The sequence below is a fragment of the Takifugu rubripes genome, chromosome 19, assembly GCF_901000725.2.
Source record: "Takifugu rubripes chromosome 19, fTakRub1.2, whole genome shotgun sequence".
Taxonomy (NCBI): domain Eukaryota; kingdom Metazoa; phylum Chordata; class Actinopteri; order Tetraodontiformes; family Tetraodontidae; genus Takifugu; species Takifugu rubripes.
In genome coordinates, this window is record NC_042303.1 from 786,395 (window position 1) to 802,124 (window position 15,730).

The 15,730-nt window shown below is 48.4% G+C and overlaps 2 protein-coding genes across 9 annotated transcripts in view; one reads left to right on the forward strand and one right to left on the reverse strand.

Moving 5' to 3' along the window:
- LOC105418562 (WW domain-binding protein 11-like) overlaps nt 1–15,730 on the forward strand; it is a 1,118,483-nt gene that overhangs the window by 190,621 nt on the left and 912,132 nt on the right. The gene's annotated exons all lie outside the window — the stretch shown is intronic.
- LOC101072601 (ADP-ribosylation factor 4-like) lies at nt 7,711–15,541 on the reverse strand. Its single transcript, XM_029826009.1, has 7 exons — nt 15,489–15,541; nt 13,647–13,824; nt 9,028–9,154; nt 8,831–8,940; nt 8,679–8,750; nt 8,344–8,466; nt 7,711–7,965 (listed from the first exon to the last, which is right to left on the reverse strand). Exons 1-7 carry the CDS (start codon nt 15,539–15,541, stop codon nt 7,876–7,878), a joined length of 753 nt encoding a protein of 250 aa, XP_029681869.1. The 3' UTR covers nt 7,711–7,875.

Consider the following 15,730-nt stretch of genomic DNA (forward strand, 5'->3'; position numbering starts at 1 on the left):
CTGTCACAGACGCTGTCACAGACGCTGTCACAGACGCTGTCACAGACGCTGTCATGGCTGCCCTGTCACAGACGCTGTCGCGGCTGCCGTGTCACAGACGCTGTCACAGACGCTGTCACGGCTGCCCTGTCACAGACGCTGTCACAGACGCTGTCACAGACACTGTCATGGCTGCCCTGTCACGGACGCTGTCACAGACACTGTCATGGCTGCCCTGTCACAGACGCTGTCACAGACACTGTCACAGACACTGTCATGGCTGCCCTGTCACAGACGCTGTCACAGACGCTGTCACAGACACTGTCATGGCTGCCCTGTCACAGACGCTGTCACAGACACTGTCATGGCTGCCCTGTCACGGACGCTGTCACAGACGCTGTCATGGCTGCCCTGTCACAGACGCTGTCACAGACGCTGGCCCAGCACTGAATTGCTGTTTGCAGGGCTTCGATTAGAATAGATTCCCAGCATGCCTTTCACCGAAGTACCCGTAACTCCACGGTATTTCATTCTTTTTCTCCAAGAGAGTTCTCCACATTGTAAATGTTCCGTTTCTCTTCCAGTCAGCTCCAAGCAGGCGGCGCTAACAAATACTAATCAATGCAGTTTAACCAGACCGATTATGAGAAGTCTGCATTAGCTTCAAAGGAGCCGGTCGGCTGCCGGAGGCCATTCAGGGGGTCAAACAGGAAGTGTTCGTAGGTCCGAGACGTGGTTAAAATAAGGTATGGCCAGTCCCGTTTATACAGGAGTCAGCATGTCGGCAGCTGCAGGGTGGATCCATCAACCTCTTTAGGCAACAAAGCAAAGCAGCGACGTTGAAGCTGCTGCGGTTCAGAAGACTTGCTGACGAGTTAGCAAGAGCACAATGTTTCTCCAGTGGCGATGAGGGCTTTAACCTTTCTGTTCGGAGCCGCATGTTCCTTTAAAAAAATGTGAAGCTGCATCACAGTTGAAGGTCTTTGATTCATTATTCTGCCTCCACACAGTGAGGAAGCTTCACCAGATGCTAATGTTGATGCTAACATGGGGAAGTTGGAGGGAAACATCTCACCACCCTAAAGATAGGAACAACGGAGCTCATGTCTGAAAGCCAGAAATGCGTTTTTGCCTTTTTCAGGTGGTTTTCTTACTTGTTGACATGAATGAAGCTGATGTGGGGGCAGAGGCAGATGGAGCTGTGGTGGATGCTCTGAGGGATCAAAGGCTTCTCTTTGGTGAATAAAGCATCACCTGCTACACTCTGTTCACGCCTCTTTGTAACAGCTGGAACACATCCACAGGGGGCAGGAGGCCTCACAGGACCCCCTATATCATCCACAATCAGACTTTTGGGGATTTTCTCTTTCTTTTAAATGCAAATTTACAAATGCATCAAACAAGTCCGTAAACATGAAATCACTGAAAATAGCCCGTCCTAAGTTGTATTTTAATTAGGTCTGATTAATGATTAATGCTTTAGGGTTAGCTCTTCCTTCAGAATGATAAAAGCCGCTATTCAAGGTTAGATTCCTCTGGTGCGAGCCACTGAAGGCCGACTGACAGGGGGGTCCTGTGAGCCCCCCCCGCCCATCACACCTATATCTGATGGTAGGATGATATAGGGGGTCCTGTGAGCCCCCGCCCATCACACCTATATCTGATGGTAGGATGATATAGGGGGTCCTGTGAGCCCCCCCCCATCACACCTCCTGTATCTGATGGTAGGATGATATAGGGGTTCCTGTGACCCCCCCCCCATCACACCTCCTGTATCTGATGGTAGGATGATATAGGGGGTCCTGTGAGCCCCCCCCCATCACACCTCCTGTATCTGATGGTAGGATGATATAGGGGTTCCTGTGAGCCCCCCCCCATCACACCTCCTGTATCTGATGGTAGGATGATATAGGGGGTCCTGTGAGGCCCCCGCCCATCACACCTCCTGTATCTGATGGTAGGATGATACAGGGGGTCCTGTGAGCCCCCACCCATCACACCTATATCTGATGGTAGGATGATATAGGGGGTCCTGTGAGCCCCCGCCCATCACACCTATATCTGATGGTAGGATGATATAGGGGTTCCTGTGAGCCCCCCCCCATCACACCTCCTGTATCTGATGGTAGGATGATATAGGGGGTCCTGTGAGGCCCCCCCCCCCATCACACCTCCTGTATCTGATGGTAGGATGATATAGGGGTTCCTGTGAGGCCCCCCCCATCACACCTCCTGTATCTGATGGTAGGATGATATAGGGGGTCCTGTGAGGCCCCCCCCCCCCCCATCACACCTCCTGTATCTGATGGTAGGATGATATAGGGGGTCCTGTGAGCCCCCCATCACACCTCCTGTATCTGATGGTAGGATGATATAGGGGGTCCTGTGAGCCCCCCCCCCATCACACCTCCTGTATCTGATGGTAGGATGATATAGGGGGTCCTGTGAGCCCCCCCCCCCCCGCCCATCACACCTCCTGTATCTGACGGTAGGATGATATAGGGGGTCCTGTGAGGCCCCCCACCCATCACACCTCCTGTATCTGATGGTAGGATGATATAGGGGGTCCTGTGAGGCCCCCCCCCCCATCACACCTCCTGTATCTGATGGTAGGATGATATAGGGGGTCCTGTGATGCCCCCCACCCATCACACCTCCTGTATCTGATGGTAGGATGATATAGGGGGTCCTGTGAGGCCCCCGCCCATCACACCTCCTGTATCTGATGGTAGGATGATATAGGGGGTTCCTGTGAGCCCCCGCCCATCACACCTGTATCTGATGGTAGGATGATATAGGGGGTTCCTGTGAGCCCCCCCCCATCACACCTCCTGTATCTGATGGTAGGATGATATAGGGGTTCCTGTGAGCCCCCCCCGCCCATCACACCTCCTGTATCTGATGGTAGGATGATATAGGGGGTCCTGTGAGGCCCCCCCCCCCATCACACCTCCTGTATCTGATGGTAGGATGATATAGGGGGTCCTGTGAGGCCCCCCACCCATCACACCTCCTGTATCTGATGGTAGGATGATATAGGGGTTCCTGTGAGCCCCCCCCCCCCATCACACCTCCTGTATCTGATGGTAGGATGATATAGGGGGTCCTGTGAGGCCCCCCCCCCCATCACACCTCCTGTATCTGATGGTAGGATGATATAGGGGGTCCTGTGAGGCCCCCCCCCATCACACCTCCTGTATCTGATGGTAGGATGATATAGGGGGTCCTGTGAGGCCCCCCCGCCCATCACACCTCCTGTATCTGATGGTAGGATGATATAGGGGTTCCTGTGAACCCCCCCCCCATCACACCTCCTGTATCTGATGGTAGGATGATATAGGGGGTCCTGTGAGGCCCCCATCACACCTGTATCTGATGGTAGGATGATATAGGGGGTCCTGTGAGGCCCCCCCCATCACACCTCCTGTATCTGATGGTAGGATGATATAGGGGGTCCTGTGAGGCCCCCCCCCATCACACCTCCTGTATCTGATGGTAGGATGATATAGGGGGTCCTGTGAGGCCCCCCGTCCTGTGAGGCCCCCCCGTCCGCTCACATTAGAGACAGACACAAAGGCTTCGTATCAAAAAATGAGGTGTCAAACCTGGAGCAAGTCCAAGGAAGAGGAAGAGGGAAGGTGAAGGTCTCCAACCCTAAACCTGGTGAAAACACCTTTCCAAAGGCACCTGGGTGGTGTCATGTGTAGCCTTTCTCTAACAGACACGTGGACAAAGGAGGCGTGGCTTTATCTTGGTGCTTTTGTCCGTGCTGCAGCTCATGTGATCCCACGTATGGGACGCCCAGAAGACTGCCAACAGAAGTGCTGCTGCAGGGTGGCTACAGCTCTGATGTCCAGCTGGGCTCTGATGGAAGGGAAAGGAAAAGCACGTATGCGCCTTCTGCATGTGTGAGGAAGGAAAACGCCCAGCAGACCCATGGCGACCACATCATGACGACCCGGTAACGCAAACGTGTACTGTACAGGAAACTAGGAGCAAAAGAGAACTAGGCAGCAACACTGGCTTCAGCTGAGGGATCAGCACAGTGTGGAGCGGGCAGTTCCCATCAGGCCGACCAGGAAGCATCTGGGGCAGCACAGGTGTCGGGGGAATCAGGTAGACCTGGTTAGAAGGCTATAGCCACTATGAAGAGGTGTGCTCGCAGGAGCATAATGTTCCCAGCAGTCACCCGATGGCTTTAGCATTGCTGGGATGAGACTCATGGGTCAGGGTCAGGGTTAGGGTTAGGGTTAGACAGGTCAGGGGGGACAATGTTCATGGCAAAGGTTCTTCTGCGCATTGCTAATCTGTATCAGATTCAGGTCCTTTATTGTCCCACACGGGGAAATTTACAGTGCAACAACAGCAAAGGCACGCAGAGGAAAATAAGATAATAATAAAGGGTTAGGGTTAGGGTTATTGTAAATGTGTATTTACAATAATCCAGGTACCGTATAATAATTGGTATAGTTCCTTTTCTGGTCTTTTGGAGTCCAACATTTGTCTATTGCCCTCCCATATATACTGGTCCCTGTCCATAATGACACCCGCGCTGCCTTTTTCAACTGGTTTAATAACAATAAATGGATCGTTTTGTAGAGATTGTTCTATGTCAGGGGTCGGCAACCCGCGGCTCTGGAGCCGCATGCGGCTCTTTAGCGCCACCCTAGTGGCTCCCTGGAGCTTTTTTCAAAAATATGAAAATGAAATAATTTCTGTAGGAGGAAAAATGTGACAAACATTCTTAAAGTTTTCCAATGCTGTATAAATGTGTATAATAAATATTTATCTCATTATAATGGAAGTTAAACATGAAGTGGCCACGTGGGGCGTCGTGCTCTCCAGGATGCTGCAGGGCAAATAAACATTTCATCACGAATGCTCGTTATGTATTTGTAGCCTACTGATCATTTGGAAAGTAGGCTAATACAGCTAATATAGACACTTACAGCATGTGTTGCCTTCATTATGAGCCCTTTATAAGGCTTTTAAGTTTTTGCAGCTCCAGACAGATTTGTTTCTTGTTTTTTTGGCCCAATATGGCTCTTCCAGCATTTTGGGTTACCGACCCCTGTTCTATGTTCTGGGACCGTTGTGTGATCTTTTTCCTAATGTCTTCAGGAAGGTTGACCAATGGGGGAGCCTTTAGAGATTTTGGACTAAATGGTGGTGCATCAGTGTCACAGTTTCCTTCAAAATAGGATGCAATTATTCATTTTCTATGATACTCATAGATAGTTGGTGACAGAGGCCGAGCTTCCCAAGATGTGGATGTGGCAGGAAGGAGGGGGGTCCTCTTAGATGTGTGTTGGATCTGGTCTCTCTGTTGGAGGCAAAGAACACTCTTGGGTTGGGTTGGTATCAGGTGGTCTGCTCTGCCCTGCTGATAGGAGAAGCGGTGTGTGTGTGGGGGGGGGGTCGTCTGTGCAGAGATCGTTGACTTGTCCGGGGGACTGTTGTGTCCACTTCTGTCTTCCAGATGTCTCTGGGAGAAGGCACCTACCAAGGTTATGCCGTGCCTACTTGGCTGCTATTCTAAACAGCTGCTCCCAATCTTGGCTTGAAAAAGCTGGGTTAAAGTTAGGGTTAGGGTTAGGGTTAGGGTTAGGGGGTTAAAGTTAGGGTTAGGGTTAGGGTTAGGGGGTTAAAGTTAGGGTTAGGGTTACAGAAAGCAAGAGAGACATATCCACATTTAGGGTTAGGGTTGGGGTTACTTTAGGTTTGGGGTGAGGATTAGGATTGGGGTTTGGGGTTAGGGTTAGGATTGGGGTTAGATACGGGTTAAGGTTTAGGGGTAAGTGATCACTCCTGTCATTTCTCAAGGTTTTTATGCATTAGAGCATCAATTCCATTTGTTTTAGATTTCTCTTTGATGTAGGCAGGGGCAGACGTGGGGAAGACGTCCGGTGGACATCATTTTGCTCCAACCTCTCCTTTCTAGTTCGATTTCACTTCTGACAGGCTGTTCAGCTGTTTTGCAGATCTCGAGGGTCACCGCCCCATCCCTTACCCTGACCCTGACCCTGACCCTAACCCTAACCGCCCCATCCCTAACCCTAACCCTAACCCTGACCCTAACCCTAATCCTAACCCTAACCCTCTAACCCTGACCCTCTAACCCTGACCCCAACACTAACCCTGACCCTAACCCCAACCCATCCCCGACCCTGACCCTAACCATCCCTAACCCTAACCCCATCCCTAACCCTCTAACCCTAACCCTCTAACCCTAACCCTCTAACCCTAACCCTCTAACCCTGACCCTAACCCCAACCCATTCCCGACCCTGACCCTAACCCTCCCTAACCCTAACCCCATCCCTAACCCTCTAACCCTAACCCCATCCCTAACCCTGACTCTAACCCTAACCCTCTAACCCTAACCCCAACCCTAACCCTGACTCTAACCCTAACCCTCTAACCCTAACCCTAACCCTGACCCTGACTCTAACCCTAACCCTCTAACCCTAACCCATCCCCGACCCTGACCCTAACCCTCTAACCCTAACCCTCTAACCCTCTAACCCTAACCCTAACCCTAACCCTCTAACCCTAACCCTAACCCTCTAACCCTAACCTCTAACCCTAACCCTAACCCTCTAACCCTCTAACCCTCTAACCCTAACCCTAACCCTCTAACCCTCTAACCCTGACCCATTGGTGCTTTATCATCTGTCTCCAGAGTAATCCGAGTGGTAGGGAAATTGGTCCCACTGGGTTTTCTTCCCTACCTGTATAATGTTTGTGGCTCCACAGCCTTTCATGATCGGTTGAATGAAGGAGAAGATGATGTTTGATGGAGTCTCAAATTATTTGTGAGTTTTTAGCAGTTTTGTTGATTAAATGATTTGCAGTTGCCCAGATGAATTCGCTGAGTGCAGTTTTTTTTCCTTTAAGTTACTGAGTGTTGATCTTCTCACTGACTGACTGCTGGCAGGAACCTCCAATACGTTCCACATCTGATGGTGTGAGCAACGGTGGATGCAGACAAGCGCTGTTGCTTTGGTGCTTCCCTGAGCCGCAGGCCATCAGCAGGAGGGTCCCCCCACATGGGCCTGGTCCTGCTGAAGGTTTCTTCCTGTCACAGGGAAGTTTTCCTTGCATTGTTGCTTGTAGGGGGCCAGGCCCTCAGCATGATCCATCTGAGTCTCCTGACAGTAGGTTTCACTTTATTAGACTTCTGCCTGTGGGGGTTCCAGAGGGGACACCAGGCCAGCATGGGGTCTGGGTCCTGATATAGGGACACTGATGATGGTGTCACTGCTTGTAGACTACTTGAGTTGACTGTTGTGTGACTCCAACACGATGCGTGCACACAACCACCACTGAGGACAGCAGCAGTCAGTGGAGGGACGACGTGGTTTCCTACAGAACCTGGTAAATCAGCTGAAAACCCCATCGACTCCTTTGTCTCTGCAGCTGGTTCTGCTGCAGCCTCAGAGGAGCCTCCCTGGGTACAGGTGGGTCTATATCCACATAACATGGCCCAAAATGAACAGTTTCACTTTATTGTAGAAAAAACAATATATTAAAATACATAGAATTTCCAAAATTGACATTTTTACCAGTGTAAATAAACAAAGTGCACTCATTGTTTACGTGACCATGGTCAATAACCGATGGTCACTCAAACTGATAGAGAATCAGGTGAAGTCATAACCCTACCCCCCCCCCTAAAAAGGGAAGAAAATCAGTTTCCATTTTTTCCAGAAAAGAACCAAATCCAGCCGACTTCTTCTCAAGATTAAAATTGATCGTCTCTGTTTTCAAACGTCTGTCTGTACTGCTGCTCCGCTCCATCCTGATGTGACGGAGCCTGAATGCATCACAGACTTCAGAGTTATGAACGCGCTCACCCTGTCAGACACACGCAGGCTTTCTGGAAGGTCTCTTGGCTTCAGTTCCGCTTCAGGATCTGGTCAGAGAGCCAGTCCAGACCCTCCACCAGCCCTGAACCACTGACAGCACAGGACGCCTGGACAGACCACTGCAGAAACACAACAGTAATGTTTTATAATCCCAACACTTTCACGCGTTCCTTCCGTTAAATATTGAGCTTCTCTTTGCTCCCCCATCTAAGGCCCAATCTGTGCACTGTCCCGGGCATTTGACCAGCATGTTGGGCTGTCCACACCAGTGTTGTGCATCGAAAAAGAGTCTTTTCATACTTTACACAATCCAATATGCATATTCCTCTACCGTGGTACCAAATCCGACCACAGTTAGGATCCCAGTTAGGATCCCGGATCAGCCAGGACGGAGACAGAAGCTGCTCTAAGCTGTAAGGACAAACCTCGTCCACCTCTTGCCTAAAACAGCCTTTCGATGCTCAGTCAAATTTTGCACGCATACACACAACACCTACAGGTCGAGAGGCCCCCGACAACATCAGGGCGTCTGTGATGTCACTGGGCGGCACGGCTTTTGGCAAATCTTGTTTATTAGCAAAGACCAGTAAGGGCACGTCCCTCAGCTGCTCCTCCTCAAACTGGAACACAGGGACACAAACAGGAGTATTTCAGGAGTTAATGTGCAGAACTGGAGATGAGAAGAGCTCCCCCACCTGCACTAAGTCAGCTGCCCGGGTCTCCTTCTGAATCCAGAATGCACTAATCAAGACTAGAAGGTTGATCAGAACTATCTGGAGCTCCACTAGATTAAAACACTGCCAGTGTGGTGATCAATAAAAAGGCTGTTTACCATTGTGTGCAGCTCATCGGCAGCTTCTTTAAGCCGTTGTGGGTCATTGCTGTCGATCACAAATATCACACCCTGATGATGCAAACACACACCCTCAGTCCAACTTGTCTTTGAGCCATCGAGTCATAGAAGTTCAGCGGCTGCTGGATCACCTGGACATTAACGTAATAATGTCTCCACAGAGGCCTGATGATCGTCTGACCCCCAACATCCCAAACAGTGAAGCTGATGTTCTTATACTCCACTGTCTCTACATTAAAACCTGAAAAAGTCCAGTTGCTAGGGGCTCCTCATTCTATCAAAAATGACAATATTAGAACAAAAATATAACACACAAGACATCACTGACCAATAGTTGGAATAGTAGTTACGACCTCCGACAGCTTTAGTTTATAGAGCAGAGTGGTTTTTCCTGCTCCATCAAGTCCCACTGTGGCAAAATATGTCAGACTCGGGAACCTGGAACTGGAACTGTACTGGTTTATGTTCGAGAACATGAGCGTGTTCAGGCCACAACGTCTTTGCCGCCCCCCTGGTGGTCGACTGGCGTTACTTCAATAATACTGGAGACCACCGACTCGGCCGGTCAATAAAGGACGTGAATTAAACTGACTAATTGGTTGAACATAGCAGCAGTAACTGGTCGCTCCTCATAACTAATATATTGACATTTAACAGGGGTTTGAATGAAACTAACGGAGAACTAAAGTGGCGCTGCATTCAGCGGAGGTCATATGTTACAATTTACAAATAATTTCAAAGGCGAATCTGGCTAAAATCACGTTCCAAATTGGAAATAAAGTCCGGTCATACGAAAAACTTACTGTTCCATCCACCCATCCATCATCCATCCACCCATCCATCATCCATCCACCCATCATCCATCCATCCACCCATCCATCATCCATCCACCCATCATCCATCCATCCACCCACCCATCCATCATCCATCCGTCCATCCATCCACCCATCATCCATCCATCCACCCACCCACCCATCCATCCATCCGTCCATCCATCCACCCATCCATCCATCCATCCATCCATCCATCCATCCATCCATCCATCTGTCCATCCACCCATCCATCCATCCACCCATCCATCCAAACGTCCACCCACCCATCCACCCACCCACCCATCCATCCGTCCATCCATCCACCCATCCACCCATCCACCCACCCACCCATCCATCCATCCACCCATCCATCCATCCATCCATCTGTCCATCCACCCATCCATCCACCCACCCACCCATCCATCCGTCCATCCATCCACCCATCCATCCATCCATCCATCCACCCATCCAGCCATCCACCCATCCATCCATCCATCCATCATCCATCATCCATCATCCATCCATCCACCCACCCCCCATCCATCCATCCATCCACCCAACCATCCATCCATCCATCCATTCACCCACCCATCCATCCATCCATCCATCCACCCACCCACCCACCCACCCATCCACCCAACCATCCATCCATCCATCCATCCATCCACCCACCCACCCATCCATCCATCCATCCATCCATCCATCGGTATGTCTGTCTGTCCTTGCTGAATGCAAAGATAGTACAGTACAGCCTAAATCAGTAGGTAAACAACATATACCGTAGGTAATCAGCAGCAAAGGAAACAAATGCTTAGCACATGAGAAACTAAAAAACAGATAGACGTGAATTTTTCCGCCGTGCTATTGTTAACTCTATCAAATGTGACTTTCTCATGTTTGTCAGAAACCTTTAGAAGCTGTTACTTTTATTGCACTGAGATGGATTATTGAGCAAGAGTTTTTGGTTTGTTTTAATTTTGCTTCACAGACAAAATAAAATAATTGTCAATTCTTGTTGGGAAGAAAGTGATCAGTTTTCTCCCCATGCTGTTGCCATCAGAGGAACGAGATGGAAGCTTCAGTTTACTTGCTGCAAGGGCAACCACACGTCTGCAGTGTAGCTACCAGTGTAGCTACCAGTGTAGCTACCAGTGTAGCTACCAGTGTGGCTACCAGTGCGGCTACCAGTGCGGCTACCAGTGCGGCTACCAGTGCGGCTACCAGTGTGGGCTACCAGTGCAGCTACCAGTGCGGCTACCAGTGCGGCTACCAGTGTAGCTACCAGTGCAGCTACCAGTGTGAGCTACCAGTGTGAGCTACCAGTGTAGCTACCAGTGCAGCTACCAGTGTGGGCTACCAGTGGGGGCCCTGGGGAGGTTTATTCTTATACTAGCATACGAACATGTAAGATTACAATAAGCGTAAGTGTAAGCGTCACAGTATAAAACAAAGCCTGATATATACAAAAGGAACATATAAGAAAATGGGGATGGAGTGTCACAGGATGTTCAGGTTGTCTCCTGCTGTCCTGAGGTGATAGAACATCAGCTAAAGCAGGTCAGGGTTCAGGTCAGGAGTGATAATAAGTAGTTACAGCATTGTTATATGAACAGTTTGAACCTAACAATTCTCAAAACCAAAAATTCAAGACCAAGAAGGAGGATATAAAACACAATCAGTCAGTTTTTTTATTCAGAGGTTTTAAGAGACCATTTATATAATAAAAAGAGTCACTCCAAATCCACAAAAAGAAGAAGAAAAAAACCACTTTTGTGGGTTTTGCTCTAGGAGGAAATTTGACCCAGGGTATAGGCTACTGTTTTAAAGCAGCAAAAAAAAAAACCAAAACATCAATGTTTGTCACATTTAGCTTAAAAGGTTGTTCGAAAAAGTGTGAGATCTAAATGTTAAATCTAAATGTTAAATCCAAATAAATTCTCATGGGTGAAAGTATTTCACTCCTACGCAAATTTAAACTTCTGGAAACAGGAAATACCTGTGTCCATGAACTTTCCAATCCAACACATCAGGGTAAATGAACATTTTCCATTACATTATCATCTAACTAAAATATTCCTGTTCTATATGATGTGTAGCCTAATTTGATGTTTCATGTCCCTTCAGTGGTGGGTGCCCGATGTGACCAGCCAGCCACCACCAGGCTCCCTGTGTCTGGACTATTATGGCTGCTTTCCCGAGACCCTGAACTCTCCCACCCCCCTCCTGATTCCACTGTATTAAAAATGTACAGTTGCCACATGTCTCTTAAAAAGCAGAAACAAAGGCTGTGTGTGGGAATCCAAAGGAATCTTTAAAATTTCATTGGAATTATTGAATGATGAGGCGTTTTATAAGATACGCCTGCTTGACTTCTTAGATGACAAAACGGTATCGCAGTAATTTAGAAAAGAACGGGAAAATAAGCAGAAATCATGATAACTATTTAAAGTAGTTATTATCATGATTTTAAATGTAAACATGTTTATTCCCCCAATATACTGGGTTATAGGCTAAAGTTCCCAAATCCTGGTGCTATTTACAGTTTGCAAAAAGTTAGTGCAGGTGCACTAACTGACCTCGGGGAGCAAGACAAGACTGGCTGTGGGCTAAAAAATCGGACACAGCTCAGTTAAATCCTTTTCTAGGAACAGTACTGCCGCCCATATGGGTTCATATGGGCGGCAGTACTGTTCCTAGAAAAGGTGGAACAGGTGAACATGTTGGTGGAGACAAGGATCACTGTGGGTGGACAGTTTGTCCAGGGACTCAACTGAGACGGCGGTGAGGATCACCCTGTCTAACGAGCTGCTGTTCATCAGTGATGAGTTCCTGGTGAGAGAGCTGTCCCGACATGGGAAGGTGGTGTCCCCCATTAGAAAGATCTTGTCGAGGTGTAAGTCGCCGCTGTTGAGACACGTGGTGTCTCACCGCAGGCAGGTCCATATGATCCTGAACAACAGGGCGGAGGAGTTTGATAATCACTTTCTCGTCCACGTGGACGACTTCAATTACACCGTGTTCGCAACATCCTCTGCCTTGAAGTGTTTCAACTGTGGCGAAGAGGGACATTTAGCCAGAGCTTGCCTGAGCGGTCCAGGCCGCGGCAGTGCCGGCGGCGGAGGGAGGCCCCACTGTCTCAGATGGAGCGGAAATGGAGTCGCAGGTGGAGTGAGTGTGCGTGGGAGACTGAGGTGAGTGGGGAGAGCGAGAATGTGGACATGGTGGTGGAGGTGACTGGCGAGAGTGGCGAGGCGGAGAAGGTAATGGATTTAACTGGGGAGGTGAGTGAAGTGTTGTGTGGTACGGGTGAACTGGGTAAGACTGGTGAGGTGATGGGTGAAATAAGTGAACTGGGTAAGACAGGTGAGGTGACAGGAGACATTATGGGTCAAACAGGTGAACTTGGTGCAGCGGTAGGTGAACTGAGTCAGGTGAAAGGTGAGCTTGGGGTGCCAGGGATAGTGGCTGGCGAGTTGGGTGTGAGCACAGGTGAGCTGGGTGAGGGGGGTGCGGGTACAAGTGAGGGTGGTGGTGTGTCTGAGTGGTGGCTTGCTCCCGCGAAGCGGCGGAACAAGCGGAAACGTGTCATGAAGGACACTGGGGAGCTGGACGGCTGCAGGATGCAGCTGCTAGCATAAATACTAGTGATTGTGATTACATGTCTGACCGTAGTGAGGTGTCAAACACAATGTCAGACAGCCAGGGGAAAGTGTTTTACCCTGCAACAGTGTATAAATGTTTTCTCCAACAGACCAAGAGCATGAAGGACCTTGATCTGGAGAAATATTTCCCCGACAAGTTCCTTTTTATTCAATCGGCGAGCCATTTGATCAAACACAGAGCGGCGTCGGATCTTACCAACCAAGAGATTTTTAGATTTAAGAAACACATGGGTAAAGCAAGAAAACAGCTCACCTTATAAACGATGAGACTGCTCATTGTGTTTCCTTTTGTTTGGTTTACTGTCTTTGATTTTAAGTTTCCCCTCATCATGAATGTCTTTAGTGTGGGAACGTTAAATGTGACCGGGGCCAAGGATGCAGGGAAACGCGCCTCCGGATGCAGGGAAACGCGCCTCCGGAACCAATGTGTGGTTCCGGAGGCGCGCCTTCACCAGCAGACACCTTCCCCTCACCACATGCTCCACCTCCAGGGGCAATGGAGTGAAGCCCCTGGAAAAGAGGAAGCCCACTCCACCACAGACGGTGGCGTTGTGGCTCAGCGTCACCTGCCCTTCCCACTCTTTCTCCCAGTCCGCCTCATTGCCTCCATCACTGTGGACCTCTTGCGCCTCCTCCGTGTTTATTATTGAACTGCACAAGAGAAGAAAACACAACCATGCCAACATGTCGGCACTGAAATGTGCCACAATCTTCGTCAACTGTTCGTAAGTGGGACTTAAGAACAAATTTGTTCGTAAGAACGCTTCGTGAATCTGGCCCATTGTGGCATTCACCAATTTCTTCTCATCCTGGATTTATTCGTAGGTAAGAACAAATCCTACGAACACTCAGGAGTACTCTTATGCACATTTCAGTGCCGACATGTTGGTATGGTTGGGTTTTCTTCTCTTGTGCAGTTCAATAAAATTCAATATTACAATGATAATTCTGTCATATTTATTTATTTATTTGTTTATTTCCTATTTTTGGTGATTTACGGAGAATTATAAAATTACGTAAATGTGCCAATGACTTAACATTAATCAACCAAATTGGAAACCATGCCAAAACTGTCTTTTTATTTGATTTTATCTTGATTTATTTTATTAGGGGATTGAGGATATGCCCTGGCTCCCTGGTTGTTGACACCACTGACCAACCCTCAGACTCCACAGGAGTTTTATTCAATCAGATGCATGCGCGCAGTCGCTCCACCATTGAACGCACCATCGGCATGTTAAAGGGGCGCTGGATGTGTTTGGACAGAGCCACAACCCCGTGAGGATGTGCAATCAATCCGAGCACAGCTTTTACACGTTTATTTTTTTTACGTTCTTCTTTTTTTTACATTCTCGTTGATTTCTTGAAGCGTGTTGGCTATAGTCATCAGGGTTGAGGCAATTTTATCAAGCGTGTTAGCCATCCTTTCTTGATTGTTCAACACGGCGTCAGAAATCAGGCGTGGAGAGGCAAGCTTTGGGCATTTCGCTTTGGGCATTTGGCTGCTTTTTGCTCTGTCTACAGCAGGGGTCGGTAACCCAAAATGTTGGAAGAGCCATATTGGACCAAAAAAACAAGAAACAAATCTGTCTGGAGCCGCAAAAAATTAAAAGCCTTATAGAGGGCTTATAATAAACACATGCTGTAAGTGTCTATATTAGCTGTATTAGCCTACTTTCCAAATGATAAGTAGGCTACAAATACATAATGAGCATTCATGATGAAATGAATATTTTCCCTGCAGCGCATCCTGGAAGGAAAGAATGACGCACCATGTGGCCACTCTGCTGTATGATGACGCTTTAAGTTTAACTTCCATTATAATGAGATGTTGAAATTAAATATTTATTATACGCATTTATACAGCATTGGAAAACTTTAAGAATGTGTGTCAGGTTTTTTCGCCTACAGAAATTATATTAAAACAATTTCCATTTTCATATTTTTGAAAAAGCTCCAGGGAGCCACTAGGGCGGCGCCAAAGAGCCGCATGCGGCTCCAGAGCCGCGGGTTGCCGACCCCTGGTCTACAGGGTCCTGCTGCAGTTCCTTTTATGGGCATTAGTGGGCGGTGACTTATGCTAATCGTATGTTAATTAGACTCACCTGGCACGCGCTTTCAACTTACGAACAGATGGCATTCATCAATCTAAGAACACAGCTGCGAACAATTCTGGGGCTTACGAACGCGTTGGTGAATCCGACGTAGGGTTTTCTTAAGAAACTTCTTAAGGACAACTTAAGAAAGAATCTAAGAAGATTCTTAAGAACATATTGGTGAATCTGGCCCAATGTTCGTGGTGCATTGGCTCCTACATTGGGAATTCCTGCAAACAGAATTTCAAAGGGGCTTTAATTTGCTCTCCCATGCTTGCACATTCTCATGTACATTAGTGCTAGTGGTAACACTTTAGTCCATGGCAGCCCCGTCTCCTCACAACATTTTACCATTTTTGCTTTCAGAGATCCGTTCTCTCTCTCTACTGCGCCCCCACTTTGAGGGTGGTATGCACAGTGTCTTTTCAGATTTATGCCTAGGTACACTGAGATTTGTGTTA

Coding starts and splice junctions, on each gene's coding strand:
- LOC101072601 (XM_029826009.1), bottom strand. CDS start 15,541: ATGGGAGAGCAAATTAAAGCCCCTTTGAAATTCTGTTTGCAGGAATTC. Junction 8,941..9,027: donor AACTACTATTCCAACTATTG/GTCAGTGATGTC, acceptor GGACTTTTTCAG/GTTTTAATGTAGAGACAGTG. Junction 8,467..8,678: donor CCGATGAGCTGCACACAATG/GTAAACAGCCTT, acceptor CCTGTGTTCCAG/TTTGAGGAGGAGCAGCTGAG.